The 27,924-nt window shown below is 41.5% G+C and overlaps 1 protein-coding gene across 2 annotated transcripts in view; it reads right to left on the bottom strand.

Annotated features, from left to right (window-relative positions):
• KMT5B (lysine methyltransferase 5B) overlaps nt 1-25,461 on the bottom strand; it is a 33,743-nt gene extending 8,282 nt beyond the window's left edge. The window contains exons 1-9 of one of the 2 annotated variants that reach the window (XM_021685584.2): nt 25,202-25,270; nt 19,281-19,428; nt 14,139-14,207; nt 9,726-9,891; nt 9,223-9,332; nt 7,544-7,710; nt 7,235-7,254; nt 7,017-7,153; nt 386-582 (exon numbers count right to left, since the gene is read on the bottom strand). In XM_021685584.2, coding sequence (XP_021541259.1) covers nt 386-582; nt 7,017-7,153; nt 7,235-7,254; nt 7,544-7,710; nt 9,223-9,332; nt 9,726-9,891; nt 14,139-14,207; nt 19,281-19,375 — 961 coding nt within the window. In that variant the 5' untranslated portion in view covers nt 19,376-19,428; nt 25,202-25,270. Of the gene's footprint in view, nt 1-385; nt 583-7,016; nt 7,154-7,234; nt 7,255-7,543; nt 7,711-9,222; nt 9,333-9,725; nt 9,892-14,138; nt 14,208-19,280; nt 19,429-25,201 lie in introns of both variants that reach the window. The other variant, XM_044919198.1, reaches the window with a different exon arrangement.
• Between the last annotated feature and the right edge of the window lie 2,463 nt (nt 25,462-27,924).

Raw genomic sequence — 27,924 nt, 5'->3', positions numbered from 1 at the left:
TACCCAGTCCTTCGTCTTCCTGTAGGACCTACCGCCATCACGACAGTCAAACTAATACCTTGAAAATGTTTCTCTCAAACACAGGACGACCCTGGAACACATGATGAAGAATGTAATATCCAGTTACCAGGAATTCAAGAAAAGCAGACAGTTCAGTCTAGAGGACAGGACTGAATCTGGAGGCGGGATACAGACTGCTTTTGTGCTCAGATCGTTTCTAGAACCTTGCAGTGCTGCTGAAGCACATGAGTCCCAGAGCTTCTCTCAATATTTAAAAGATCAAAACTACTGAAGTGAAGCATACTTTAGCAAGATAACTGGGTGAAAATACTTAAAAATAATAATAAAAAAAGAAGATAGATGCTTATCAATCTCCCTTACTTACTTGCATTGTTTTTTTCCTGAGTGGTATCTGCATCAGTGTTAGAGCTGACAGATTGACTGTCTGAGTTTTTGCTGCTGTCACCTAACTTTTTAAGCCTATTTAAGCGTTTATCTGTCTCTCTGAGTCCGTATTTGCTATTGATAACAGGAGCAGGTGCAGGCAGTCCCACTCTGGATTTAAAAGCACCGGTTCCCCGTCTGAAAGAGAAAACAGCACAGGTTAAACAGACAGTGTACTCACTACAAGGTCAGTTGCTGTGGGCTCATGGCCACCTCAGGGGAACAGAGGAGGCACAGTGATGAGGCCTCAATCATCACTGGAAATCTGCCAAGTCTAGGACTCGCAAGAGAATTAAAACTGCATATAAAATTAATGCAAAAAACCCTCTAGATTTTAAATAACAAATTATTGTGACCATTATCAACTGATTATTAACTGCCCATGAGAAACTCCTAGACCCTGAAGAACTCCACATGTAGGTGGAAATAACTAATTCTTCAATTTCAAAGCTGGTTAGTCAATAGTTAGGTCTACATTATAGCTTTTTTTTTTTTAAAGATTTCATTTATTTATTTGAGACAGAGAGAATGAGAGACAGAGAGCATGAGAGGGAGGAGGGTCAGAGGGAGAAGCAGACTCCCCGCCGAGCAGGGAGCCCGATGCGGGACTCGATCCCGGGACTCCAGGATCATGACCTGAGCCGAAGGCAGTCGCTCAACCGACTGAGCCACCCAGGCGCCCCGGTCTACATTATAGCTTAAATAACCCACCTGTTAATTATATTCCAGCTCTGTTCTATGCAATTTACCTCTACAATGCTGAATATTAAGAACTAAGGAATTAAAAAAAGAAACCAGAGAATTTCCATAAATTAATTCATTACTTAGAACTCGATGTTAGATACAAAACAAATCTTAACTAAAATTCTGTGTAAGGTGGCTACACTACATCAGTGAAAATCTGACTTCTAGAACAATAAAAACTGTTTAATTTCTTTCAAGTTATTAAGATAAACATGAATGACCATAATTAACACAATGTTACTTAATAAAAGGCATTCAAAGACTTGCTTTTTTCACAGGACAAGAATGGTTTGTAGCCTCCTCTAATAATTTACATTTTTATAGAAGTTCTTCTGAAGTGAAAGTGCTCGTGAAGAGGCTCTCATCGACCTTATTGAATCTCACTTTGCAGACATTAACTTTATTCAGTGAGTACTGTTGAGTTTCTACTCAGCTCAATTTGAGAGAGTAAGTTACTGAGGGTTAAAAAAAAAAAGGCGCTACATATTACAATTAAAAAATGAGAAATCTCGGGGCGCCTGGTGGCTCAGCCGTTAGGTGTCTGCCTTCGGCTTGGGTCACGATCACAGGGTCCTGGGATCGAGCCCCGCATCAGGCTCCCTGCTCAGCCGGGAGCCTGCTTCTCTTTCTCCCACTCCCCCTGCTTGTGTTCCCTCTCTCGCTGGTCTCTCTCTGTCAAGTAAATAAATAAAATCTTTAACAAAAAAAAAAAAAAAAAAAAGAAATCTCTTTGTCCAAAATTGCCTTCACGGACTTGCCTTTTTGTCCTCAGCTTGTTAAGGAAAAGCCGTATAACAGCAGCTTTTGAACACACAGCAAAACCGTAGGCGCCCTCCAGCCTGGGAGCAGTACCGGCCTCCAGAAGAGCCCGTGTGATCCCCTCCTTTCAGGATGTGGATGAAGACAAAGGAACTACTCCCCCAACCCCCACCAGTAATCCGAGCGCTCCACTTTTAGCTAAGGGACACCAGAACTTTCAATCTCCCTTCCTACCACCTTACCTCTTAAAGCAAGGGGCCACACACCTAAACCGATGGCCAAACCTATCTCTGGTAAGTAAGGTGAGCATTCCTGCTTCCTTCACCTTCCCAGAACAGATCTGGAATTCCATTTTTATGAACGTTTCTGCAAAAATCACAACAAACTGGGCGCCTGGGTGGCTCAGTCGGTTAAGTGTCTGCCTTCAGCTCAGGTCATGATCCCAGGTCCTGGGATCAAGCCCCACATCGGGCTCCCTGCTCAGTGGGGAGTCTGCTTCTCCTTCTCCCTCTGCTTGTGCTCGCTCTCAAATAAATAAAATCTTAAAAAAAGAAAAATCACAACAAACTTATTGTGTGGCTGCCTCAGTTCTGGTCTTGGAAAGTGTGTCAGAAATCATGGTAAAACGTCCAGGTTATTGCGACCCAGACAGGCAGGCAGTTCCACTCCAGTCCACACTGACACATGTGCAGAAAGAAAATGCAGAGATGTCAAAGGTGATTTTTTTCTCATAGGAATTAGAGTAATACGGTATTTTCAGATAGTCCATGCCTTTTCCCCATAACCTATAACATTTCTAGTTCACTTCCAGAAAAATGGGCCATATTTAAATTATGCTTAAATACAGGGGCGCCTGGGTGGCTCAGATGGTTAAGCATCTACCTTCGGCTCAGGTCATGATCCCAGGGTCCTGGGATCGAGCCCTGTCTTGGGCTCCTGGCTCAGTGGGGAGCCTGCTTCTGCCTCTCTCCCTGCTCGTGCTCTCTCTCTGTGTCTCAAGTGAATAAATAAAATCTTTCAAAAAAAAAAGTTATGCTTAAATACAAATGATCATGGTGGAATTATTTTTTTCTGGAATTAGAGGTTTTTGTTTTTTTTTAAAGTAAAACTCTACCACTCAACTGCTTCTCTACTTCCCTGATTTTTTTCTTTCTAACTTATGCAAGTAAGACGTGCTCCAGCTTTGCCCCAACAAGCAAAACAATCCTAGGATCTAAGTCCATAAAGCAAAAGTTGCCGGTCAGCCACCCTGCACCCCCAAAACCCCGAGGTGCCTGCCAGTGTGTCATCCTCCACCCCTCTGCCACGGTCTGCACTCTGGTCTATGCAGTTGCTTCTTTTTAAAAAAGCAAACAAAACCAAAAACAAAACCAAAATGTATGGTAATACTCAGCAACCAGCTTTATCATTATGCAATAGACAAATAAATCTAAACTGAACATATGTTTTGAAAACTGTACATTTTACACTGAATAAACATTCCCTGATGCATTCAATCATTCCTCACTGGTGGTTAGTGAAACTTGCAGGGATTTTTATTTTTGTTTTTGTTTGCCACCAGGAACACTGCTGGTAATACTGCTCTTGAAACCAAATCCTTACTAACGATTGCTCGTATTTCCACAGGAGAGATTCTCCCATATGAGACTGACTGCCGGGTAATAGGGTGCACTTATTTTGAATGATTGCCAGACAATTCATGGCCCGACTAACAATGTATGAGTGCCCATTTCTCCACATCCTCACCAGCACTATAGAGTATAACTCTTACATTTTGCCAATTTGATTAGCGACAACAAATACCTGCTTACTGTTTTAACTGCCTTGTTTATGGCCATGATTTTCTGTGCGGCATCCTCCTTACCTTTCTCTTCTGGAGTCTGTCTTTTCCTTATGAGCTTCTAGGAGCTTTTTGTTATTTGGATTATTAACTCTGCCACATGCGTACCGTTTTCCCTTTGGTTCATCAGTTGTCTTTGATTTTACTTTTGACCTTTCAAACATTCTCGTATTCACTGTTTTTTACCTTACTTCTTTCAAAACATCTCTACCACCCCAAGGTTAGACAGATATTCTACTAATATTTTTCTAACAATTTTGCATTGTATTTTAAAATTTCAATCTTTAACCCATCTTGAACTTAGCTTGGTTTTCTTCCAGATGCACAATGAATGATACTAACATCATTCATTAGACAAATCATCATTTCCCTGTATGTGATATCAGATCTCACACACACTCGCCGCTGTTTCAGGTCTCTGTTCGTGTCCTTTTTTCTGTTTGTCCAATTCTGGGCTAATAGCATCAAATGTTGATCGCAACTGCTTCCTAGTTACTTTTGGTATCTGTTAATGCAAATCTCCTCTAACTATACTTGAGAAATTTTTTCTTGGCTATCATCAGACATATTTCTATATAAACTTAAAAATAATCTAAACCTTCATATTTTTTGGTCCTTCATTAGACTTTATTCCTCACATTTTCTACAGTAAGATCCGCAGCACTTACTTACGAACATACTACATTCACGATAGTGATTGTCAGGACGGTTATAGTCAGAAACGTGCATCAGATGCATCCTGGATGCTTCACCCACGATCTCAGTGCCTTTGTAAACCTTCTGCTCACTGATTTCTTCACGGGGCCACCTCTTCTCATCCTGCAGCCCTGGCAGAGCGCATGTGTGCATGTCCCTGCACTGCTCTCACATCAGGCATTGTGCTAGTCTTGTTTACTCGGCATGTACTAGACCTAACTAAGTCAGTTATTCACTTAATAGCTGATGAATAACTGAATGAGTCCCTTTGACTAGTCTTGCCCTCTTAGGTGTTCCTAAGAATTTCAAGAATATTTGCAATCAACCTTTAAATCAAAGTGCTCAAATAGTCTGAAAAGAGCCGTGGCTGCTGTTTGGAGTGAGCCTTTCCATTAAAAATGGATCTGCTTGTGTATCCATCCATTCCTCACACTAACCCTGTGGAGGAGACAGGATCACCCCCATCTGACCAGTGGGAAACTGAGGCTCACAGAGAACTAATGTGTCTGAGAAACAGGCTGATATATGCAATTCCAGACTGGTAAAAGAGCTGTTTCAGGCTTGGCCCGGAATCCTGAACATGTGGCTGCATTTCTCAGGACAGCCTCTGAAAGCTTATCGAGCATCCCGTTTGCCCCATTGGTTTGCTCATGCTCCGTTCAGGGACCAAATACTTATGAAGAACCTACTAGTGCCAGGCGCTGTTCTGGACGCTGGGGGTGTAGTAAGTGACAGGATAAAAAAAATCTCTGCCTTCATGGAGCTTACACTCTAATGCGCAAATAACCAGAAACCACAAAATAACCTGATAGCTAACATCTGAGTATTAACTGTGCACTGTTCTATGTGCTTCACAGGAAATAATAAATTTAATCCTCATAGTGACCCTGTGAGACTGCTTCCAGTGTTACCTCCACTTTATAGATGGGGTAATTAAAGCACAAAAAGCAGCTAAGTCGCCCAAGATCACGTAGGTAATAATGAAGTGCAGTCACAGGATTTCAACTCATGCAAGTTCCAGATCTTAGGCACTTAAGTGCGACACTATATGCTTTCCCTAGAAAATGATTTTTGAAGCATTATTCAAGTATAATTAAACTACTTCATGGATTAAAGGTCTTTTTGTGGGCTGTTCTAAGATTTAACCAACATTCAAACCATTTTTTATGTAGAAAATGATAAACTTTTTACACCACCACCCCCAAAGGGGAGGGGGACAAATATTCAGCACGACCAGAAATAGGTTTTCTGCCATTCCTTATGGCAAGGACCCCGATGATGGGAGAGAAGCGGCTGGAGTAGTACCATGACTCCGTGCTTCTGCTCTCTCGTGACATGGGACAATACTGCCAGCTACCTGGAAAGAAGGGGAGCGGGGCCTCTGGGGCATTCACTCCCTCCCCCGAGGCTGGCTGGCTACAGGCTGGGTGTTTTCAGAGGGAGAAGGAGCACTACCGGACAGCCCTGCTCATATTTGCAAAAGTAGTATGAAGTGGGCAGAACGAGGGCGCTGGAATTCGGCTGCCCCGGGTTCAGACACTTCCGTGTCTGTCCTTGCAATGTGGACTTATCACTGGTACTCTCTCTCACAGGATGGCCGCGGGGACTGAGTGAGTCAGGGTTAGTGAAGCACCCAGCACAGCACAAGGTAAGGAAAACAGACTCCACAAACCCAGGTTTGCCCTGCTGTATGGCCCTATGCCAACGTGCACTGCTTCGTGACAGAAGCCTTCCCGCAGCGCCAGCGAGACAAGCTCGTGAGGCCGCCCCTGGGTGAGGCCGCCCCTGGGAGCTCTTCTATGCAGAAACCAGTGCAGCGAGTGAGTGGAAACCAGGAGTCCCGCTAAGCGCGCTCTGGGGGATTTCTACAAGGACTCCAGAATCCTGACGGGACACAAGAGGTACCTTATTAAGGACGAGACAGAACTTAGGAATTACGAAAAGTATGGACATCAAAACAGAAAAATTCCTGTGGTGAGCATAGCATAACATACAGAGAGGCCGAATCACTATGTTGTACACCTGAAACTAGCGTATTGTGGTGTGTCCACTATACTCGAATAAAAAAATTAAAACAAACAAAACCCATAAAAATTCCAGAAGCCACAGCTTGTTAATACCCAAGACAACTTCAGGGTTTTTACATGATTATCTGTGGTGAATGTCAGTTGCCATTTTTTGGGCAACCCCACTCTGGCACTGTGTGTGTGTGTGTGTGTGTGTGTGTGTACATACACATGTGTGTTAGTTCCCATTGTGTGTGTGTGTGTGTGTGTGTGTGTACATACACATGTGTGTTAGTTCCCATTCTCTCTTTAGGCACACTGGTATTCTGACCAAATCAGAAAACAATAAGCTGGTAGTAAGATTTTAAAGGCTGAGGTGCCAAGGTCCCTAAAGAGCTCTTCATCTTTGGCTGCTGACTCACGCCGCGCCAGGTGCAAGGCTACGGAACACAGAGGACGACCCCTGCGTGCAAATGAGGAGGAAGTGACCTCAGCTCATGCCACAACCACCTTACTCAATACTCTACCTTTCGCAAGTGTAACACTCGCAGAACTCATTATTTTCTCCAAAAAACCCGTCTCCGTAATAACAAGAAATCTCTTCTCCAGGTTCAATGTCTCTCAGGGCCTTCACACATGCTGTATCTCGACCAGTCGACACAAACTGAAATACAATCGACTTATTAAGAAACTCATACATGAGGCAGGAACAAAACACTTGAAATAAAAAAATGTCTCCACTTACCTTGCAGTTAGGTCTGCAATCTGAAAAATGTCCAAAAGATAAAGTCAATTAACTGTAGATAAGATCTGAAACACGAACAATTACAGAAATCTGAAATAAGCTTTCCACATAATTTTACAACTTTTGATAGAAGTTTAGGTCTCGAGTTCAACTACAGGATTATTTATTTAATAAGTTGGTGGGGAAAGATCAAGAGGTTCCATCTCCAACCTCCTGTTAAGGGAGACGAGGTCTGACGGTCTGACAAGGCCATGCTAAGTCTTAGCAGTCCTGCCCGCCACTCGCGCCCACCCGAGAAGCACAGCTTACCATGGTTTATAAAGGCGGCGGGGCCAAGCCAGAGCTGAGCACAGTTTTTCCTTGTGGAATACATGACACTGAAGTCGTTTTCTCCGTGTCTAAGTAGCATGTTCTCCTCAATTTCTGAAAGTTCGGCAATACAACCCACCAGTAATTCTATTTTGTCATTTCGTTTCCTATTTAAAATATGTCATGTTAAAAATTACTAGTAATTATAAGTAACAAGGCTTCTTTTAATAAAATAAGCCTGTCCAATCAATACCAGGAATTGAGAAAGCCTAGCTGTGTGTCTATCAGCTGAGCCCCTGGGACCGCCACCGGGCTACGTCCTCGCCCTCCCCGGAAGCCCCACAGCCTCGAGCCACGGCTGCCTGCCTAGCTGCGTCTTCGCTACGAGAGGCCAGAAGCTGCGCTAACCTCTGTCTCTGAATCCCCTGCAGCACGCAGTGTCATGTTTTGCAGGCAGGAAGGATGCAAATACCCGCTGCCCTCAATTCAACTTGCTGACAGTGGATGAAGGAGACAGAGACATAATAAAATTAAAAAAAATAAATAAATAAAAACAAAATAAAATAAATAAATTTAAAAAAAAAAGGGAGACAGAGACAAGCAGGAGGAAAAAGTCACAGGGACCCAGGAATGGGATGCCACCCTCTAGAGCAGCACCATCCAAGAGAAATGTAATGGAAGCCAAACACGGAATCCTCAGCGTTCTAGCAGCCACATTAAGAAAGTAAAGGAAAGACCAGGCAAAATTACTTCTAGTCATATATTTTAACCCAATATACCCCCAATCCTATTCCAGCAGAAATGTTAATGAGGACTACAGTTTAGTATAGCATCTGGCACATAAACCACACGGACAACACTTCCCAGTTCACACTGAGCCACGAGCGGCTGGTAACCACCGCACTGGACAGCCCAGCCCTAGAAGACAAGACCCCAAAGCTCTACATCCACAGACAACACAGGGAGCCAGGGGAGCTGGGGAGCAGGCTCGATATATTCCCATGTACACTCACAAGCACACATCTATCCCAGAGGCCTGGGCGTGCTGCTCTTTGGCCATCCCATTTTCAGGTACCTGATTCTAACATTTTTGCTATAAAAAATACTGAGGGTATTGAGGGTAGCTTATGAGAGGGGCAACATGTTCCTTCTTCTGAGAGATAAGGTAGGAACAGGCATCAGAGGAAAAATATAATCCAATATTCTCTCTCATGAATGGCTTTCATCCCTCCTACCTGGGCTCCACTTCACTACCCTTATTTAAATGGGCACATCTATGTCTGTGTACATATTTAGGCAGGCCACACAGAAGAAAATTTCCACCTGTGAAATTCCTAGGATCATTAAGACTTCACAGCCCACCTTCCTCTAGGCCAGCAGGAGACGAACTCTCGAAGCCAGGTTCTCCAGCCCTGGCACCCACACGCTTCCAGCAGCCTCGTCACCGAGCCGCACTCAGACTCAAAGCACGGTGGCTTAGGGACAGATCTGGTTCAACTCCGATTTCTCATTTCACTGTCCTGACCCAGGTCCCTGGGCCAAGTCACTGGCCCTGCAATGGCTCCTTTAGGGTGAGCCTGGCTTCACTCCTTCCCACAACTCTCTTAGCACTTCCACAGTTATTTACGAGAGAACTTTAACTAACATGACATGACGGGTTATACTAGTATAATAGTTACCACTCTTTCGTTGCAACGATTTTGGCTCCATTTTGTTCGGATGAGTATCGATTACAAGGCAGTATTTCAAATCCACTGTCAGTTGCAAACATTCGCAAGTAAATAAATACCTAAAACAGAAAAAAAAAAAAAAAAGAATATTAACTTTGTATTGTTTATCCAGTTAGACTTGCTCAGAATTATAAAAGCAAACCATCACCAACAACATAAAACATTAAAGATCATTAAGTAACAAACTCTGTTGTTACTTTAAAATTTCACATATTTGAGTACCTAGAAGCTTGGCCAAGTTCCTCTAAAAGTTCACAGTAAATTTCACCTTTAGATGACAAAGTTTTCTCTTTGGAGAGTCATACAAACGATCTTATGTATGATTAGAACTTCACATTGCTCAGCTTTATGTAAAATTGATTTAAAGTTTCAAGTTCACTAAAATTTAAGCTTTAGTTTTCTCTACTCTTATCCAAACATAAAAATAGTATTAATCTTATCAATAAACCTACATGTTCCTTGAATAATTTCTCCTGCATTTTGTTCTTGTTGAGAAAATAATGCCGTGCCCATTCGCCTGAAGTCAAACATTTGAAGGCTTTCTCCAAGTGTTCATCTTTCTTAAAACGTTCAATGACTTCCTTTAGTTCTTCTTGCCTTCCCTTAATAGGCCGAAATCTGAACAAAATCAAAACATTCACTTTAGTTATCTGCTATCATCCCTGGGCCACTGTTGCGAGTTCCTGAGATAAGAGATTAATAAACTAAAAACAGCCAGACTTAACAAAAGATAATCATCAATAATCCTGAGAATTATGCTCAATAGCGATCACCAGGAACTAGAACTTCTCTTTCTTCAAACTATACTTTGATATTCTTATTTTACTATTACCTCATTGAACTGATAAATGACCAGATGACTCAAATGAAAGCTGTCTGATTCAGGCTCATACTAGCCATATACTTTGGATGGTACAAAAGATCTAGAACAGAATGTGTCTAATTGAGAGTTAGAATGACAAGATTTTTTTTAAAACATGCAGAATTCAAGCCAGAAGAGTGCAAGGCAATGAGCTTCAGAGGGATGAAGCAAACAAAATCATGCCATAAACAACATTCTGTATGTGCACAGTTAGAAAAATCCCAAACCAACTAGTATCCCAAGAGGTCCCAAAATACACCCTGATGTTCTAACACCCATGTCAAATTAATCTTTGATAACTGCATTCAGAGAGCAAAGAGTTTTGCAAAAAGCACAACTCTAGCGGTGATACTGCTAAATTGGTGATTTCAAAGAAAAAACTGTCGGGGTAGAATTCTGAAAGGCTTCTATAATAAAACCAGCCATGCTTTCAGAATACTGTACAATCGTGGTCCAAAAAAGACTTCTGTTTGTAAAGCCCCTTATTCTAAAGCTGTGTTCTCTCAGTAAAACGTGTAACTTGCACCTTAATTTCAAAATTTCTTCTCATGTCAATTTCCTTTGGTTTATTTTCCCAAATAAAGTTCTTTTGTTTTGTTTTTGGAATGTCCAGCAACAAAAAAGGAGCTAGACTGCTACTGAAATAAACTGTGAAGAAAAAACTATTAGTGGCTGAGGAAAAAATATATTTGAACTCCGCATCTTACTCCAACAATTAAAATTGCACGTCTTGCAAACCCTGAACACACTAACATGGAAGTAAGATCTGGCACAAACTCTAGCAAAGGAAGTATCCAAGCAGAATTTTTTTCCAGGTAAGCTATCATAAAGGTCTCCATCACATTTCAGTGAGATTTTAAGCCACAGTATCTCACCACAGATTCTTTATTAGGCGCTGTGTACACAGGTGGTGTGGAGGAAAATATGAGCAAAGACACAACCCCTGCTCTTGAATGGAAAACCCCTTTGGGACTAAGAGACACATACATGCATCCAATGGTTAGGCAAGTTAACAGGGCACAAACTACACGCTACAGCACTTTCAAGTATGGAAACCAACGGAGGTGTAAGGTCTATTTGAGAAGGGGTTTTGGATTTGACAGTGATGTGGGCAATGAGGAAAGTGGTGATTTCAGCTTTCTAAAGAAAAAGCAGATTATTACCATAGGCAGGAAAGAATCAAAAGGCAGCAGGCAAAGTGAGGGGAAGTCTAAGCAGAGGATCTTAATGAGGGTGGATTCAAAGAGTTGAACAAGGGCTGAGAGAGTCAGCTTGGCCAGCAACATTGAGGGAAAGTACTAGAACAAGGAAGAGGAAAGACGTGAGCCCCTGAGTGGGGAGAAGGCTGTTTACTGGACAGGACCCATATCCACTCTAGAAATGCAAGCTGACTCCGCTAGACTAACTAGCCAGAGTGTCAATAAGCTGCTCACAACTAGTAAGCAGAACTAGGAGAAAGACTTCAGGCACATCCTAGAGAGATCATATGAATAAACGGACAATGCCCTACATTATTTTCCATTTCAATCAATTAGCATACCAGCCCTCACAGGCAGGTGAGTGCAAGTCCTTCAAACAATTCAGAAGGTCTTTAACTAAGCTGTCAGAATACGGTGTCAGAGAACCACCGTTAAAATGACCTAAAAAAACCACCTGCAGAATTGTGGAAACATCCATACTTCCACACAGACAGAACACTAAACTACTTACTTGTGGCCACCACAAGCGATTTTGTCAAGAGTGGCTTTCTTAGAAAACCTAAACCCTCCGTGCCGCAATGCTACACTATGAAGTTCCCTGCAGAGGAAGGACAGACAAGACGCCCCAGCAGCTGTCAGCTAAGGCACTCCTCCTCTTCGAGCAAGACAGAATGTGAAATGGTGGGAAACAGATAACCCATGCTTTGTGGAGGAAACAGAAAAGCAACAGTTCACTTATAGAACGAATATGAGGACTCATCTATGATGTTAAGTGGCTACAAAGCACAGAAACAGCCAAGCCATCTTTCCAAGTTTAACGTGGAATCGACCAACGTTGACACTGTGTTTTAAAATAACCACATGGCTTGATGCATTAGAAAGCAAGCCAAAGTCAGGGCTAAATTCACCTAAAGCTCTTGAGAACATGTCAGAAAAATAAGCTGCAGACGTGGAATGGATGCTGCCTATTCCTGACAGGCCTTCTGTGCGCTCTCCACTTCCTGAAACACGTTCCTCCCTCTCTGAAAATGCCTGTCAGCTCTCCTTAGTTTTGCTTACTCTTTGTTCATGATGCCAAACAATTTATATGCTAAAACCAACACAAAATAACCAACCTGCGATTTAGTAATAGTCTGCCTTTGTTTCTGCTTTCCTGACTTCTACTGCTTCGAACACAAACAAAACCCCCGAAACTGCCCCTTGCTACTACTCACTGGCAAGAACCCCTATTTCACTTAAGATGTAATTTACTGTCAGAACTTACTGTCTCAGTTGGCTGCTATAGGCGTGAAATGACAGTGAGGCAAAGGAAGAAATGGTTCTGGGTGCAGACAGGAAGGGGATGAGACAGTTGTTTTCGATAATCCTACAGAAGTACATCAAAATCACCTGGCTGACAGCTCAAGTCAAATCCCATTATAACAGATACTGCGGGGAGATAAAATTACTTAATAACATAAGATTATTACAACTAATAGAGCCAGAGCAAAAAGGCACTGAAGACCCTGGAAAAAAGTGAAGTGTTTTTCTACTATTGAGGAGAAAAATACCCTTTGTCCTCTCCTTAACCACAATCATTCTAAACCTACCATGCAAACTGTACAAAGCTATCCTCACACCACGGTTCTTAAAGCTGGAAGAATATTTAGGTTATATGAAACAATGCTCCTGGTCCATAAATGAGGAAAACAAGGCCTAATGTAAGGGCTGTTAATGGAGGGACTATTATTACCCGGCCTTGTGCCCAGTCCTACTCTCTCGTGTACGACTCTGAGGGTCCTCTGGTGCTTCATGATCAGAATAGGATTTGACTGAGCACAGCACAGAGCCCAGCCAGAGACTGCGAAAGGGGTGGACACAAATATACACTTTTGAATTTAGTATCCGGGAAGTGGCAATTAGCGTGGCAGGGGAGGCAAGAGACAGGAATTTGGCATTTCCAAATCAGTATGTCCCTCCTTCCCTCTCTTAATATAAACTTTACAACTTTAAATAAACCAAACATTGTTCTCTTCCCACACCTCTGATCAATGGCTGGTATAAGAAATACAAAAATATGTCACTTAAGTCATTTATTATTAAAAAGGGCAGAAAGAAACATGAATTCACACTCCCACACACCTGTTCCCCACTCTTTCCAGAGACTGACTTCCCAGGTTTTCTTGCTATTTGGTTTTTCTGTTTCCAAACCCAAGGGACCAGTGTGGCAATGAAGGGAAGTTGCGGATTTGTATTAGGTGTACTACTGTGCCCTTCCATTAGCATGTACACCCAAGAGCTGACTGGAGGGAGCGGGAAAGAAGAGGGGGACAGAAAAAAGGGAGCAGGGGAAGGAGAGAGGAAGAGAGAGAAAATGCTCAAATATTTAAGATATAAAATAAGAAGACGGTGAGGCAACATTGTGAACACATTTCCCCCTCTGAAGAAAGTTCAGCTGCACATGGACAGTTGGTAGATGCTGAGGAATCATGCTAGAACCACAGCTCTTCATTCCTTCTGGACCTGAAAGGAGACAATCCCCAGACACATACCTGGCTGAGTCCTGCAATCAGTGCTCAGCTAATCCCAGGGAGTGACTCCTGATCTTTTGATGAATGCTTTCTCTTAAAATTACCCTGTTATGGAGTACAAGTGGTTTTTTAAATACAGCTATTACTATGATCAAACTATTTTAAAAGGTTTGCAAAATGTTCTAAAAATCATGTTTATGCTGACACCTCCAATTACTTAACACAAAAGAACATCATAAAGATTGAAACAGGTTAGCTGGTATCTTATTACTGTTTGTAATGCACTCTACCTACCTCACAGGGTTGTTGTGAGGAAAACTGTCAGATTTTGAAAAATGCCTTGAGCTCCTCGAAGGAAAGGCGCTATATAAATGCAAAAACAAACAACAACAATAAAAACTATTTGTATAAGTTGTATTTATAACTTCGAAACAGACTTACAATATTAGTTGTCCCACAAGTCCTTAAAACGCTGTGACACTCAAGAGCTTTGTGAAGCCGTGGGCAGACTCAGCATATAAACAAAGGCCAAGATGCCAAAAATCTCTTTCCCACACGACATCCTTTCCCCCTTGATCACATTAAGTTAGAAGGCCTAAAAATGTCTTTGTTTTCTAATCAAACGCTTGATTTTAAAGTGACATTTAAAGTGATTTATAAATTTACACCCCATACTGGATATGAAAAATCAAATACATAAATAAGCAAAATTAAAATTAGACGGTTACAACAGTAGAAGGATGAGACAAGCCGAGTATAATTTGGATTAGAAAAATAGAGAAAAGTTCCAAAAATCCTGTGAGGATTCTTCCCATTTTTTCATCGTGTTATTTCCTGCTCAGCGTCCCCCACTCCCCAGGAGACGGAAACCTCCAAGTCGTGCCGCCTACAACAAGGGGCATCATGGAAGGCATCCACCCCTGCTTTACACTATCACCTGTCCACGTGCTTTCTAAAAAATTAGAGACATTAGGGCGCCTGGGTGGCTCAGTTGGTTAAGCAACTGCCTTCGGCTCAGGTCATGATCCTGGAGTCCCGGGATCGAGTCCCGCATCGGGCACCTTGCTCAGCGAGGAGTCTGCTTCTCCCTCTGACCCTCCCCCCCTCATGCTCTCTCTCCCTCCCATTTTCTCCCCCTCAAAAAAAAAAAAAAAAAAAAAAAAATTAGAGACATTAAAAAAAAATCAGAGGCATAACTAGCAACTCTGTTCTCTGGTTAAAAGGAAGAATTTCATTTTCATAATGGACAGAAGTCAACTAAATCTAAATATTCCCCAATAAATTGAAATTACTACATTTTTTTTTTTTTTTTTTTTTTTTAAAGATTTTATTTATTTATTTGACAGAGAAAGACACAGCGAGAGAGGGAACACAAACGGGGAGTGGGAGAGGGAGAAGCAGACTCCCCGCCGAGCAGGGAGCCCGATGCGGGACTCGATCCCGGGACTCCAGGATCATGACCTGAGCTGAAGGCAGTCGCTTAACCAACTGAGCCACCCAGGCGCCCGAAATTACTACATTTTTTATACCATTTCTAGATAGTCATGCTACAACTCTAACTTGTTTGTTTGTAAATGTAGGGATTTATCAAGATTAAAACATAAGCATTCATAACAGAGCTGGGGAAATTCTTAAGCTGTGAAGTATCTACTGTATCTGAACATGGTTTCTGATGGCACACCGTGAGAAGTAGAGGGAGGGGAAAAGGCATAAAACAGAGAAACTGAAAAAGGACAATCAAATTACAGATGTACAAACATGGGAACGAGGAGATCACTCTTACAAGTGACAGACAGCTTGGACAGTGAAGATCCAAGCTCCAGTCATGTCTTTCATACCCCAAAGAGAAGTCCATAAGCTTAATAATTTAAGAAACAGTCAAAATTATTCTAATGCAGCACCACTGATTTTCCTCATTTCCTATAAAATGCTATCTTTGAGAATGACGTAAGTCAACATTCTGTTAAATTCTTGCTCAAAAGGTGAAGAATTAGAAGACAGTTTTATTTTCAAGTTCACGAAGATTAAATGAACACGTACGCCTTTCACTAAGATTAACAAGCTTCATTAATAAAACTTCTGTGTATTCCCTAATGGTAGCCTACAAAAGCCTGTTAAAAGACCTTTGAGGGGCGCCTGGGTGGCTCAGTCAGTTAAGCGGCTGCCTTCGGCTCGGGTCATGATCCCAGGGTCCTGGGATTGAGCCCCGTGTCTGGCTCCCTGCTTGGCGGGGACCCTGCTTTTCCCTCTCCCTCTGCCTGCCACTCTGCTTACTTGTGCTCTCTCTCTCTCTGTGAAATAAATAAATAAAATCTTAAAAAAAAAAAAAAAAAGACCTTTGAAATGGGAGCGCCTGGGTGGCTCAGTCAGTTAAGCGTCCGACTCAGGTCATGATCTCAGAGTCGTGGGACCGAGCCCCATGTCAGGCGCCATGCTCACTGGGGAGTCTACTTGAGGATTCTCTCTCTTCTCCCCCCCTGCCCCCCCACCCTACATGCACGCACTCTCAAATAAATAAATCTTTTTTTAAAAAAAAAAGGCCTTTGAAATGACACCTCTAGTAAAGGTGGACAGTGCTCGGGAACACAGCAGCACTGCCTGCTCAGCCACGCAGGCCCAAGGTGCTCTAGAAAGGGCAGAGCACAACCATCTCCACCACCTATGGCTACTCTAGGAACTCCAGGAGTAGAATTACATGTTGTACTGAAAAATACGAACAGATGTTTTCTTCTGAATGTTTAATGTGGTTTAACTAATTTAAGATCCTGCATTTTAATTTAGGGTTATCTGGATACGGTAGTGTCTTGAATTTTAATATTTGTGGAGTAACCCTGAAGTTTACATCTTAGGACTGCATGTTTTTATTTATTTTTTAAAAGATTTTATTTAGGGCACCTGGGTGGCTCAGTTGGTTAAGCGACTGCCTTCAGCTCGGGTCATGATCCCGGGGTCCTGGGATCGAGTCCCGCATCGGGCTCCCTGCTCTGCGGGGAGCCTGCTTCTCCCTCTCCCACTCCCCCTGCTTGTGTTCCCTCTCTCGCTGTGTCTCTCTCTGTCAAATAAATAAATAAAATCTTTAAAAAAAAAAAAAAAGATTTTATTTAGTTAGAGACAGAGCAAGAGCGTGTATGCGAGAGCACGGAAGGGAGGGGGGAGTGGGAGAGACTCTCAAGCAGATTCTGTGCTGAGTGCCGAGACCAAAGCGGGGCTCGATCCCACGACCCTGAGATCACAACCTGAGCTGAAACCAAGAGTCGGACACTCAACTGACTATGCCATGTGGGTGTCCCAGATTGCACATTTTTAAATGAAGCTAGGAAACTACTGATAAGGAACTTTTTATCCACTCATTATATCATAACAAAGCTCAGTAGGCCAAATGGCCTAGGACCTTGCTACTCTAAGTATAGTTGGCAGCTTGTTAGAAATGGAGCATCTCAGGCCCCAGCCCACAGCTACTGAATCAGAACCTACAACTGAACAAGACTCCCCAAGTGACTCACATGAAAACTAATTATGGGAAGCAGTTGTCAAGGAGGACTTTTATTTAAAAATACGAGTTATTTCCTATTGCAGGAGCCACTAACAGGTAACTGCTCATCTTTTGGAACAAAGAATGGCTGGGGGAGAGGGGACCGAATACACAGGAATTCTTTCCTGAACCACTGAAAATTTTATTGTAATTCTGATGCAATGCTTCCTAAGATGGCTTACATGCTTCCGTATTTCAGTATACCAGGCATAATGAACATGACCTTTCTTCTCTTGCTTGATGACTCCAGGTCATAATTATGGGCCTTTACAGTAATACCCTGAGTATCTCTAAGACTATTATGTGAAAGTGAGTCACATTTCTTAAATATTATCAGGATCTCCTAGGAGAACAGGTGCTAGCCTCACTGGGGAAAGAAGGGAAATGGACTTAATGCAGACCAGATTTTAATTGGATACTAGGGCATCCAGTCCTGCTGACTTTCCAGACAACAGTCATCCACCTGCCTACTTACAAAATTTAGGTATCTATCCTTCTGATGGCAGGGAGCTATTTAAATAAGTTCTCAAGTCCACATCAACTTGTCACTTCATTTTATAGCAAGAAAAGGTCTATGATGACAGAAAATCACATGAAAATACCAAAGGCTCGGGGTGCCTGGGTGGCTCAGTTGGTTAGACAGCTGCCTTAGGCTCAAGTCATGATCCCGGGGTCCTGGGGTTGAGCCCCACATCAGGCTCCCTGCTCAGCAGGGAGTCTGCCTCTCCCTCTCCCCCCTGCTCATTCCCTCTCTCTCTCATTCAAATAAATAAAATCTTAAAAAAAAAAAAAAGAAGAAAGAAAATACGAAAGGCTCATTTTTATCTGAATTACTTCTTTCTGGATTTAGAATATAATTGATACAAATGAATCACACTGTCTCTTGTTTTAAATTCTAGCAAGGGACCGAATTTAAAAGGGGAAAAAAATGGCACAAGATTTCCTCTAGTCACCTTTACTCACCAATTCTTCCCTCCCCCCACTATTGGTGACTAGTCACCTGGTGATCAAGTCCCTCTAGGGCTGTCACTGGCCCTGGAGCTACAAACACCAGTGCAAGTGTGAGGGAGGTGGGAGGGATCAGGGCCCTAGAACTGGCTCGACATTCTCAGTCCCTGCTGTTACGCTCTTCCACCAGCCTTGAAAACCCTTTGCCACTCAAGTTAAGAGGTAAAGAAAAGTTGTGAAGTTCCGACTTAGTGTGTGGTGGCAATTATGAAATTATCTAATGGCCTTTTTTGGGGGAAAGATGATGTTTAAGAGAATGTAATAGATTTCAGAAGCAATGTAATACTATTTTATACAGGTGCCTTCTTAGCCCAATGGGCAGCGCTCAGTCTCATATTTTATACAGATGGCATGTGATACTCAATAAAGCACTTACGCATCTCTTTTCTTATCTGTGTACTGAACAGAAGCACATCTTTAAAAATACTCACTCTTCCCATGATTAGCTGAATCTCAAAGGTTAAACATGATGGCAAAATTCTCTATATACAGTTGCAATTATTTAAAAGAAGAAAAGTCTACAATAAAATCATGAAAACAACCCTGATGTAACCTACTTTGAGCAGACAAAAAATCATATACATTTTCAAGGTTTCACAAGATTTTTCTTTCAGCTAAGATAATTATCAGTAACATTTAAAATAAAATATGAGATGCTCCTCCAGCTTTATATTTTAATAGAAACAGCCTAAGATAAAATAAGAGCACAGAATTAAAACTGACAAGACCCTTGGAAGCTTTTGTTGCTTTTCTTGGCTCACATATAGAAAATCTTCTACAGCAAAGATCTTTCCTTTAATGTCATTTTAAATTCTGACTAAAAGTAAAATTAGCATCTCTTTTCTTAAATTCAACATCATCATCTGCTCCACTTCAGGATAAAGACTTACAATTACCTAGTATTCATTTTGTGTGTTTGAAAACCTAAATAGGGATCAAGAACCAAACTGGTCGCCAGATCATCATTCTCACAGAGTTCCTTGGCAGACATTCCAGAAGATGGTACATATCGACTCTGTCCTTCAAATCCCGAATTACCATTACCTACGAAAAGAAAAAGAAAGAAAAGTAACTCAAATAGAAAACTACTTATATTCTAGTAACTCAGAATTGAAATTACTTGTTTCAATCTGTTTAATTAAGAGCTGAGTACCTTTTGCATAAACAGAAAGCCAAATACAGTAAGTAATGGAGAGTATTTTGGTTAGTAGATGATGATATCAGGTTTCCCAAGAACAGGGTCTGACTAGGTGAGAGATCTTGGGCTCAAATGCCTTACTAGCCCCTTGGAGGAAGATGAGAAACGGGATGAGTGGATGCTCATTACCATAGCAAGACAGCATCAGGAGGCGTTACAGATGGGGGGAGGGGGGAGGGCACAAGAAATGCTCTGCAGTAAGTGCCAGAAGGGTGGACCTCAAGGATCAAAAGGAGCCCTGAGGAGATCACTTCACCTGCCAGCTTTGGGGCAGGTGGATGAGAACCATCCCCACCCGGCAGGCAAAGCGTTCAGAAACTCAACTAGAAGAGTTAGGTGGCAGAGGCAGGGAAAGTAGAGAGAATGACAGGCCGATTTCCAGCCTGTATGAAACAAATTCTGAACGAATGGATAAGAACAGGGGAGTGCCGGAGATACCTAACTGAAGTAATTTGGTTTGGTGGGGAAGAAACACAGCGCAGAGAGGACAGGAAGGCCACACTCGTCTGGGTGAAGTTTCATCGGTGCTCAGCCATGTAGGTCAGCGATAGTCTTTTAATTATGCTAACAGTATAATCTTAAACCTCTCACAATTAAGGTGTGGAGGAATGAAAGACACAGTGAGAGGTAACCTTCTTTTCTACACTCTTTCAAAAAACAAATGAACACTAAACATCTAAGTCCCTATCAGAAGGTAAGTATATGTTTTGCAATCAAACCATTTGCACGTAGGTATGTAAAAGCTAACCAGGTTGGTATATTTTCTATTTTCTTTATTGAAATGTAATTCACAAACCATAGAATTCACCCATTTAAAGCGTACAGTTTAATGGTTTTTAACGTATTCACAGAACTGTGTAGCCATCACCACAATCAATTCTGGAACATTTTCATCACCCCCAAAACAAACCCCATACCCATGAGCAGTCACTATCGATTTTCCCTTTCCCCAGCCGTTGGCAACCACTAATCTACTCTCTAGTTCTATGGATTTGCCTGATCTGGAAATTTTGTATCAGTGAAGTCGACAATATGTGATCTTTTGTGATTGGTTTCTTTCAATTAGCATAATGTTTTCAGGGTTCATCCATGTGGTACCATACAGCAGTACTTTATTCCTTATTATGGCCAAATAATATTCCATTGTGTGGAGAGATCACATTTTGTTAGTTCATCCATCAGTTGATGGACACTGGGCTGTTTCCACTTTGGGGCTATTATGAACAATGTTTCTATGAACATTCATGTAAAAGTTTCTGTGTATACCTATGTCTTCCATTCTCTTAGGCCCATATCTAGGAGTGGAAGTGCTAGGTCATATGGTAACTCTATGTTTAACCTTCTGAGAAACTGCCAGGCTGTTTTCCAAAGTGGCTGCACCATTTTACATTTCCACCAGCAGTGTATGATTGTTTCTAAATTCTCCACATCATCACCAACATCTGCTACTATCTGTCCCTTTAATTTGACACATTCTGGCGGCTGTGAAGTGGTAGCTTGTGGTTTTGATTTGCATTTCCCAGATGACTAATGATTTCAAGCATCTTTTCACGTACTGGCCATTTGTGTATCTTGGAGAAATGTCTATTCAGATTCCTTTGCTCATTTTGAATTGGAGTTTGTCTTTTACTGCTGACTTGTAAAGAGTTCTTTGTATATTCTAAATACCAGTCCTTTACCAGATACATGATTTGAAAATGGTTTTTCTTTCCCTTCTGGGAGTTTTTTTCATGGTCTTGATGTTTCCCTTAAAGCACAAAAGTCTGTAACTTTAATGAATTTCAATTTATCTTTTATTTTTCCTTTTGTTCCTTGTGCTTTTAGTGTCCTAAGAAACCACTGCCTAGTCCAAAGTCATGAAAATGTATGCTTATGTTCCCTAGGAATTTTATACTTAAGGTTTTGATCCATTTGAGTTAATTTCTCACACATACTACGAGGTCGGGTCCAACTTCATCCTTTTGCATGTGGATATCCAGTTTTCCAGCATCATTTATTGAAAGACCATTCTTTCCCCAATTAATTTTCTTGGAATGCTTGTCGAAAATCAACTGATTGCAAACATGAGGGTTCATTTCCAGACTCTCGAATCTATTCCATCGATATATGTCTAGCCACATGCCAAAATAACACTGTGGTTTTGTATTAAGTTTTGAAAATGAGGAGTGCATGTGTGCCATCTTTGTTCTTTTTCAAGACTGTTTTGGCTACTCTGGGTCCCCTGAATTTCCATAAGAATTTTAGGACTGGCTTGCCAATTTCTCTGCAAAGGAGCCAATTGAGATTTTGATAGGGACTGTGTTCAATCTGTAGATCATTTGGGGAGTACTGCCATCGTAATATTAAGTCTTCTAATCAATGAACATGGGATGTCTTTCCATTTATTTAGGTCTTTTTAAATTTCTTTCAACAATGACTTGTAGTTTACAGAGTGTAAGTTTTATACTTTTATTCTTTGCATATTGATCTATCCTGCTGAACTCATTTATCAGTTCCAATAGCTTTTAAGTGGATTCCTTTTTATATACACAATCATGTCATCTGCAAACAGATTATTTTACTTCTATTTTACTTCTTCCTTTCCAATCTGGATGCCTTTTAGTTAATTTTCTTGCCTAACTGCTGTGGTTAGAACCTCTAGCACAAGGCTGAATAGAAGTGGTAAGAACAGATATTATTGTCTTGTTCCCTATCTCAAGGGAAAAGCATTTAATCTTTCACCATTAAATAGGACATCAGCTGTGGGTTTTTGTAGACGTCCTTTATCAGGTTGAAGAATTTCCTTCTATTCCTGGTTTGTCGAGTGTTTCTATCCTGTAAGGGTCTTGTTGAATTCGGTCAAATGCTTTTTCTGCATCTACTGGAATGATCCTAGGGTTTTTGTCCTTCATGTTATTGATGTGGTAGTATTACATTAATTTTCAGATATTAAGACAACTTTGCATTCCTGGGATAAATCCCACTTGCTTATGTTATAGAACCCTTCCCACTTCTTGCTGGATTTGCTTAGTATTTTAGTGAAGATTTTGTGTCCATATTTCTTAGAGATATTGGTCTGTAGTTCTTTGGGTATTTTTTGCTTGTGATATCTTTGGTTTTGGTGGCATAATAATAGTGGTCTCATTGAATGAGGAAGTGCTCCCTTACCTTCTATTTTTTGGAACAGTGTGTGAAGAATTGGTGTTAATTTTTCTTTAAATATCTGCCAGTATTCACCAACAAAGCCATCCAGGCCTGAGATTTTCTTAGCAGTGTTTTTAAAAAATTACTGATTCAACCTCTTTACTCGTTACAGGTTTATTCAGATGTTGTATTTCTTCTTGAATCAGTTTTGGTAGTTTGTTCTTTCTACGAATTTGTTCATTTAATCTAAGTTATCTAATGTGTTGGTATCCAGGTGTTCACAATATTGAGTTGTAACCTTTTTTTTTACTTCTGTGAGGCAATAGTAATGTCCCCTCTTTCATTCTTGAGGCTTCTCTTTTTCTTGGTTAGTCTTGGGTAAAGGTTTGCCAATTTTGTTCATTTTTTTTTTTTTTTCAAAGAGTCAACTTTTAGCTTTGCTGATTTTCTGTTGTCCTTCTACTTCTCTATTTGTAAATTTCCACTCTATTATTTCCTTCTGCTTGCTTTGGGTTTAGTTTTCTCTGCTTTTTCTGGTGTTTTAAGGTAAGAAGTTAGGTTACTGATGAAGAGTGATCTTTCTTCTTTTTTAATACAGTTGTTCACAACTATAAATTTTCCTCTAAGCACTGCTTTAGCTGCATCCTGTAAGTTTTAGTATGTTGTATCCTCATTTTCAATCATCTTGAAGTACCTTCTCATTTCTCTTTGGACTTCCTCAACTCATTGGTTATTTAGGAGTGTGTTGTTTAATTTACACATATTTGTGATTTTCTCAAATTTCTGTTATTCACTTCTAATTTTACTCCATTGTAACCAGAGAACATATACACTGTATGATTCCAATCCTTTAACATTTATTGAGGCTTGTTGCACGGCCTAGCCTATGGCCTACCCTGAAGAATGTTCCATGTGCACCTAAGAAGAATGTGTGTTCTGTTGTCATTGGGTGGTCCTTTATACAGATGTCCATCAGGAAGAACTAGTTTAGGGTACTCTTTAAGTCTTTCTCCCCTGTTGATCTTTTGCATAGTTGTTCAATTCATTATTGAAAGTGGGAAACTGAAGTCTCCAAATTACTGTTGAGTTGTCTATTTCTCCCTTCAGTTTTGTCCATTTCTGTATCACGTACTTTGAGGCTCTGCTGTTAGGTGAACTCACTGTAGTTACTGAGGATGGAGCACAACTTTGTTTTGCTTCATCATCGGCTCTCACTTTGTACCATTCTTGTCTAGTGACATTCAATGTGACGCTGTCCATCTTCACACTTGCTGGATTTTCCCAGCCTGTCCTCAGAATCGGTCTACTCTTGGCAAACTGTAGCACATGTAACGATCATTTTCTACATTATTATGTACCTCCAACAATTAAACTAATTAAGACCTTTTGCTCTATCATGCACAAAAGGAGGCCAACAGCCATTTGAAAAAACAAACAAACAAACAAAAACAACCAAAAAAAAGTTGCCTAATTTACTGACCAGAGCCAATACCACCTGCTATGGTCACTAATTTCTCATTTCCTTCAGGTTCCCATCACATGCTCCGGGGTGAGCAGGTGTCCGTGAGGAGGAGAATCTATTCAGTCTTGGGCTCTCTCTCTAACTCCTATCCCAAGCAGGGCTTTCTGCCTAGTTTTTTACAGAAACAGTGACCTGTGCTGATATGGAAATGTTAAGCACCCTGGGCCCAATAAACTGCATGAACCTCTAAACAGTAGGAAGATAATCAGTTGGAACTGGTGCAATCTATGTGAAACTGCTGCAAGTCCCAGGAAAATCCAACTCTACTCAGGGCAGGGAAACCACAACATAAACTAAAACTATTCTGTAGGGGGGCTAAATTAACCTCAGGAGAAGCAAGAACTTAGAAAGCTATCCTCCTCAACATGGCCGTACGCGGTTGGATATCTTCATGTAGCTGCCTACTTAGGTTCACACTTACCCTGGGGCACTTTCCTGCTCTCAAAAGAACTACTTCCTGAACTCTTAACAGTAGCCTCCTTCTCACCAAGAGGTAGCAAGGTAAAAAAGTAACTCATTATCACCAGTGCTCCAGTGTCAGGATAAACGACTGTTCACCCCGTAAAAATAGGGCAACAATTTGGGAAGCTGCCCTAAATTCCACTTCTCCTGTAGAAATGACTTGATTATTCATGTTGCTAAGTTTTCAAAGAAAGACGTACTTATACTTACATCAGATGTAAAAAATATGATTTGAACTTATAGGAAATCCAGTGGCAGCACTTTAATATTTTTTTATAGAACAGATTAAGCACTCAGGTATACATTCTACAAAATATAACTTAGGTCATGGATATAAGGGCATAATTATAGTTATCATATTAAGCATTAAACTAGAGGTATGCACATCAGATGAGAATAAGAACTGTTATAACTTTGAAAGGGTAAAAAAAACCCAGTTAACTGTGAGAACATGAACAAGTGTTCTGAAAACAACAGAGACAGAATATATGTTACAAGCCACAAAGAATTACCGGCCAGATCACAATGAAAAGGACAGTTGCACTGTGTACATACATCTGCTTGACCTCCTCTCAACTGCGTGTTTGCCAGCCTTCGTGGCCTCCTTCCCCGTGTGCTGCAATTTTGATGGACTCTGCTGATGGTCATTAGACAACTTGCCTCCACTCCTCCTGCCATTCACCACCATGTTCTTGGATTCTCCCAACCACTTCATGCCCACAGACCGCCTGACCCAGGTGCATTGAGTCGCTCTCTTCAGATAGCTCAGAGAATAATCCCAATGTTCTCTCCTGACAGAAACAAAATATAGAAAACAAAACCGGGAGGTAAATACATAAAAGACCATACTGCCCGGACCCTTGAGAAAGATATAAAGTATTAACTCTTTGGTGCTGGGAGCCGTGGAGGAGCAGCAGGGCCACAAGGAGGGAAGAATGGGAGCAGCCAAGGCCCAGCCGCCGCCGTGGGCACCCCACCAAGCACACCAAGTCCGTGCAGAGCAGATCCAAGGTGTCACAGCGCTGCTCAAGGTCTCCAAGGACAAGCGCACCCTCAAGCTCATTGAGGAAAAGGTGGGGCCACACATCTGTGCCAAGAGGAAAAGACAGCAGCTGAGCGACTCCCTGGCAGCCATGAGGAAGGTGGCAGCCAAGGACCGAACCCCACCCCTCTGTATGTCATAAAGCCTTTTTTTTGGTGGGGGGGGAGGTAATTTAGTAACTAACATTTCCCCTCTTTAAAGACCACTTGGTACCCCAAGCCATCCAGTGTCATGCTGAGGTCTCCAGCACCCCCAGACTCTGAGGGGAGCTCACTCTGCCGTGCACATTGCTTGTGCTGTGCATAGAGACTGGTAAATAGTAAACGCTCCTTAAATACTTACCTTTCAGTTACCAGTAAGATTCATTCTGCACCTTGTTATGTTGGCATTTAGGTACACCTCAATAATCTGCTCAAATGACATGTTTTGGTAACAGCACATTAACTGTGAGTAAACTACCAGGAAGTTCTCTCTTCTGTTATGAGGAAAGCTTAAGAAAAAGTATCTAAGTTAAGCTTTGTCCACAACAGCTTTGTCTTTTGTTGTTAATTTAAAGTCAACGGTCAAGGTTCTTCAGAGACTGATACTCAAATATCAAAGTATTGCCCATCATGAAATGTCTGCCTTTACAACAGCAACGAAAACTGAGAAATTACATTTACTAATACAGAGCTATCCTTCACCGTCTGAATTTTAATTAGCTGAATTTGGGAACTGAATGATTTGGATAGTGAGGGATGCTTGTAATTTATAAGGACCTTTGCAAGTAAGGGTATAACAGGTTACATTTTGCTGGTAATGGAACGAGACTAGGGATGTCCATGGCATCACCTCATTATGGAATTATGCTTTATTATAAATCAGACTAAAAGAGTTTCAGGATAAGAAAGTGCAAACACACAGAACTTCAGAGCTAACGGGGCTTTAAGACCCTAGTACAGCTCCTTCGATTTGCAGATGGAACCACCACCACAGAGGCTGAGAGGTCCCATGGCCCAGGCCACACCATCGGGTTGCGGCAGAATGAGCAGAACCCAGCACTGCTGCCTGAGGCTCTCTCACTACCCCAGACAAAGGCCAATTTCCCTTATTTTTAAAAAACACAAATGATACATTACTTTGAAGTACTTCTAGAAATGTACACCTGGTCATAACTCTAATGATACCCAACAATAATACAAAACATTAATTTTTTAAAAATCCTTATTTATTTTAGAGATGCGTGCACATGTGCAAGTCGGGGGAAGGACAGAGGGAGAGAGAGGTTCCAAAGCAGACTCCCTGCTGAGCGCAGAGCCCAACGCGGGGCTCATTCCCACGATCCTGAGATCATGACCTGAGCCAAAACCAAGAGTAGATGCTTAACCGGCTAAGCCACCCAGGCACCCCGCAACTACTTTGTGTATTGTTTTAAACTGTAAAATACTAAAGTTATAACCTGATCTCTTCAAGTCCTCTTCTTTCTCAAGGTGCCTCTGCTGTTAAAGGCAGTGAGTGAAGCCCCCGCCCGCGCACAGACATGGCAGGAATCACGGCCACTATGGACAGCAACCCCCCAACCACCTGCCCTTCTGCCTTCTGCTTCACGCCCTAGTTCTGCACCTTCAGAGGAAAAGAACAAGAAGGAGAAGGTAAAGTGCTTTTGGTCCTTTAGGAAGTCCATCTCAAGAATGCCCTCCTAGAACACACAGTTTATGGAGCATGACTGAAAAATGTGTTTTCAGGACTCAGGAGTCCTAATACCCTTCAACGGTGAGACATAAAATAGAACCACATGGAACAGAAAAGAGCAATTAAGAGAGAATTAAGAGAGAAAAGAAATAGCAAGTTATCTCTCCACAGAGAATCCTGAATCCCAACCCCGATTCTCACTCAGAGATAAAAAGCAGAAAACCCGGGATGAAGCCCAGCAACTTGTCCTTAGTAAAGCTCCCCACATGGTTCTGAAGTAAACTCCAGTGTGAGAACTATTGTTCTCAGTTACTTACTCATTCACTTGATCATATGTTGGGGCAAAGAACAGATGCCAAAATTTTAATCTGAGGAAATTATACCTATTGACCCAGTTTTCTCCCTGAGAATTAGGAAAGTTCACCAATAAATCATTTGAGTAGCACACTTCAGCTCAGTTCATGGAACAGAGACTGAGATCCACTCTAACTTATACATAATTTCAACTAAATTGAAGATTAA

This window comes from Neomonachus schauinslandi, chromosome 11, assembly GCF_002201575.2.
Source record: "Neomonachus schauinslandi chromosome 11, ASM220157v2, whole genome shotgun sequence".
In the NCBI taxonomy this organism is placed as follows: domain Eukaryota; kingdom Metazoa; phylum Chordata; class Mammalia; order Carnivora; family Phocidae; genus Neomonachus; species Neomonachus schauinslandi.
This window is presented reverse-complemented; position numbering and strand designations above follow the sequence as displayed.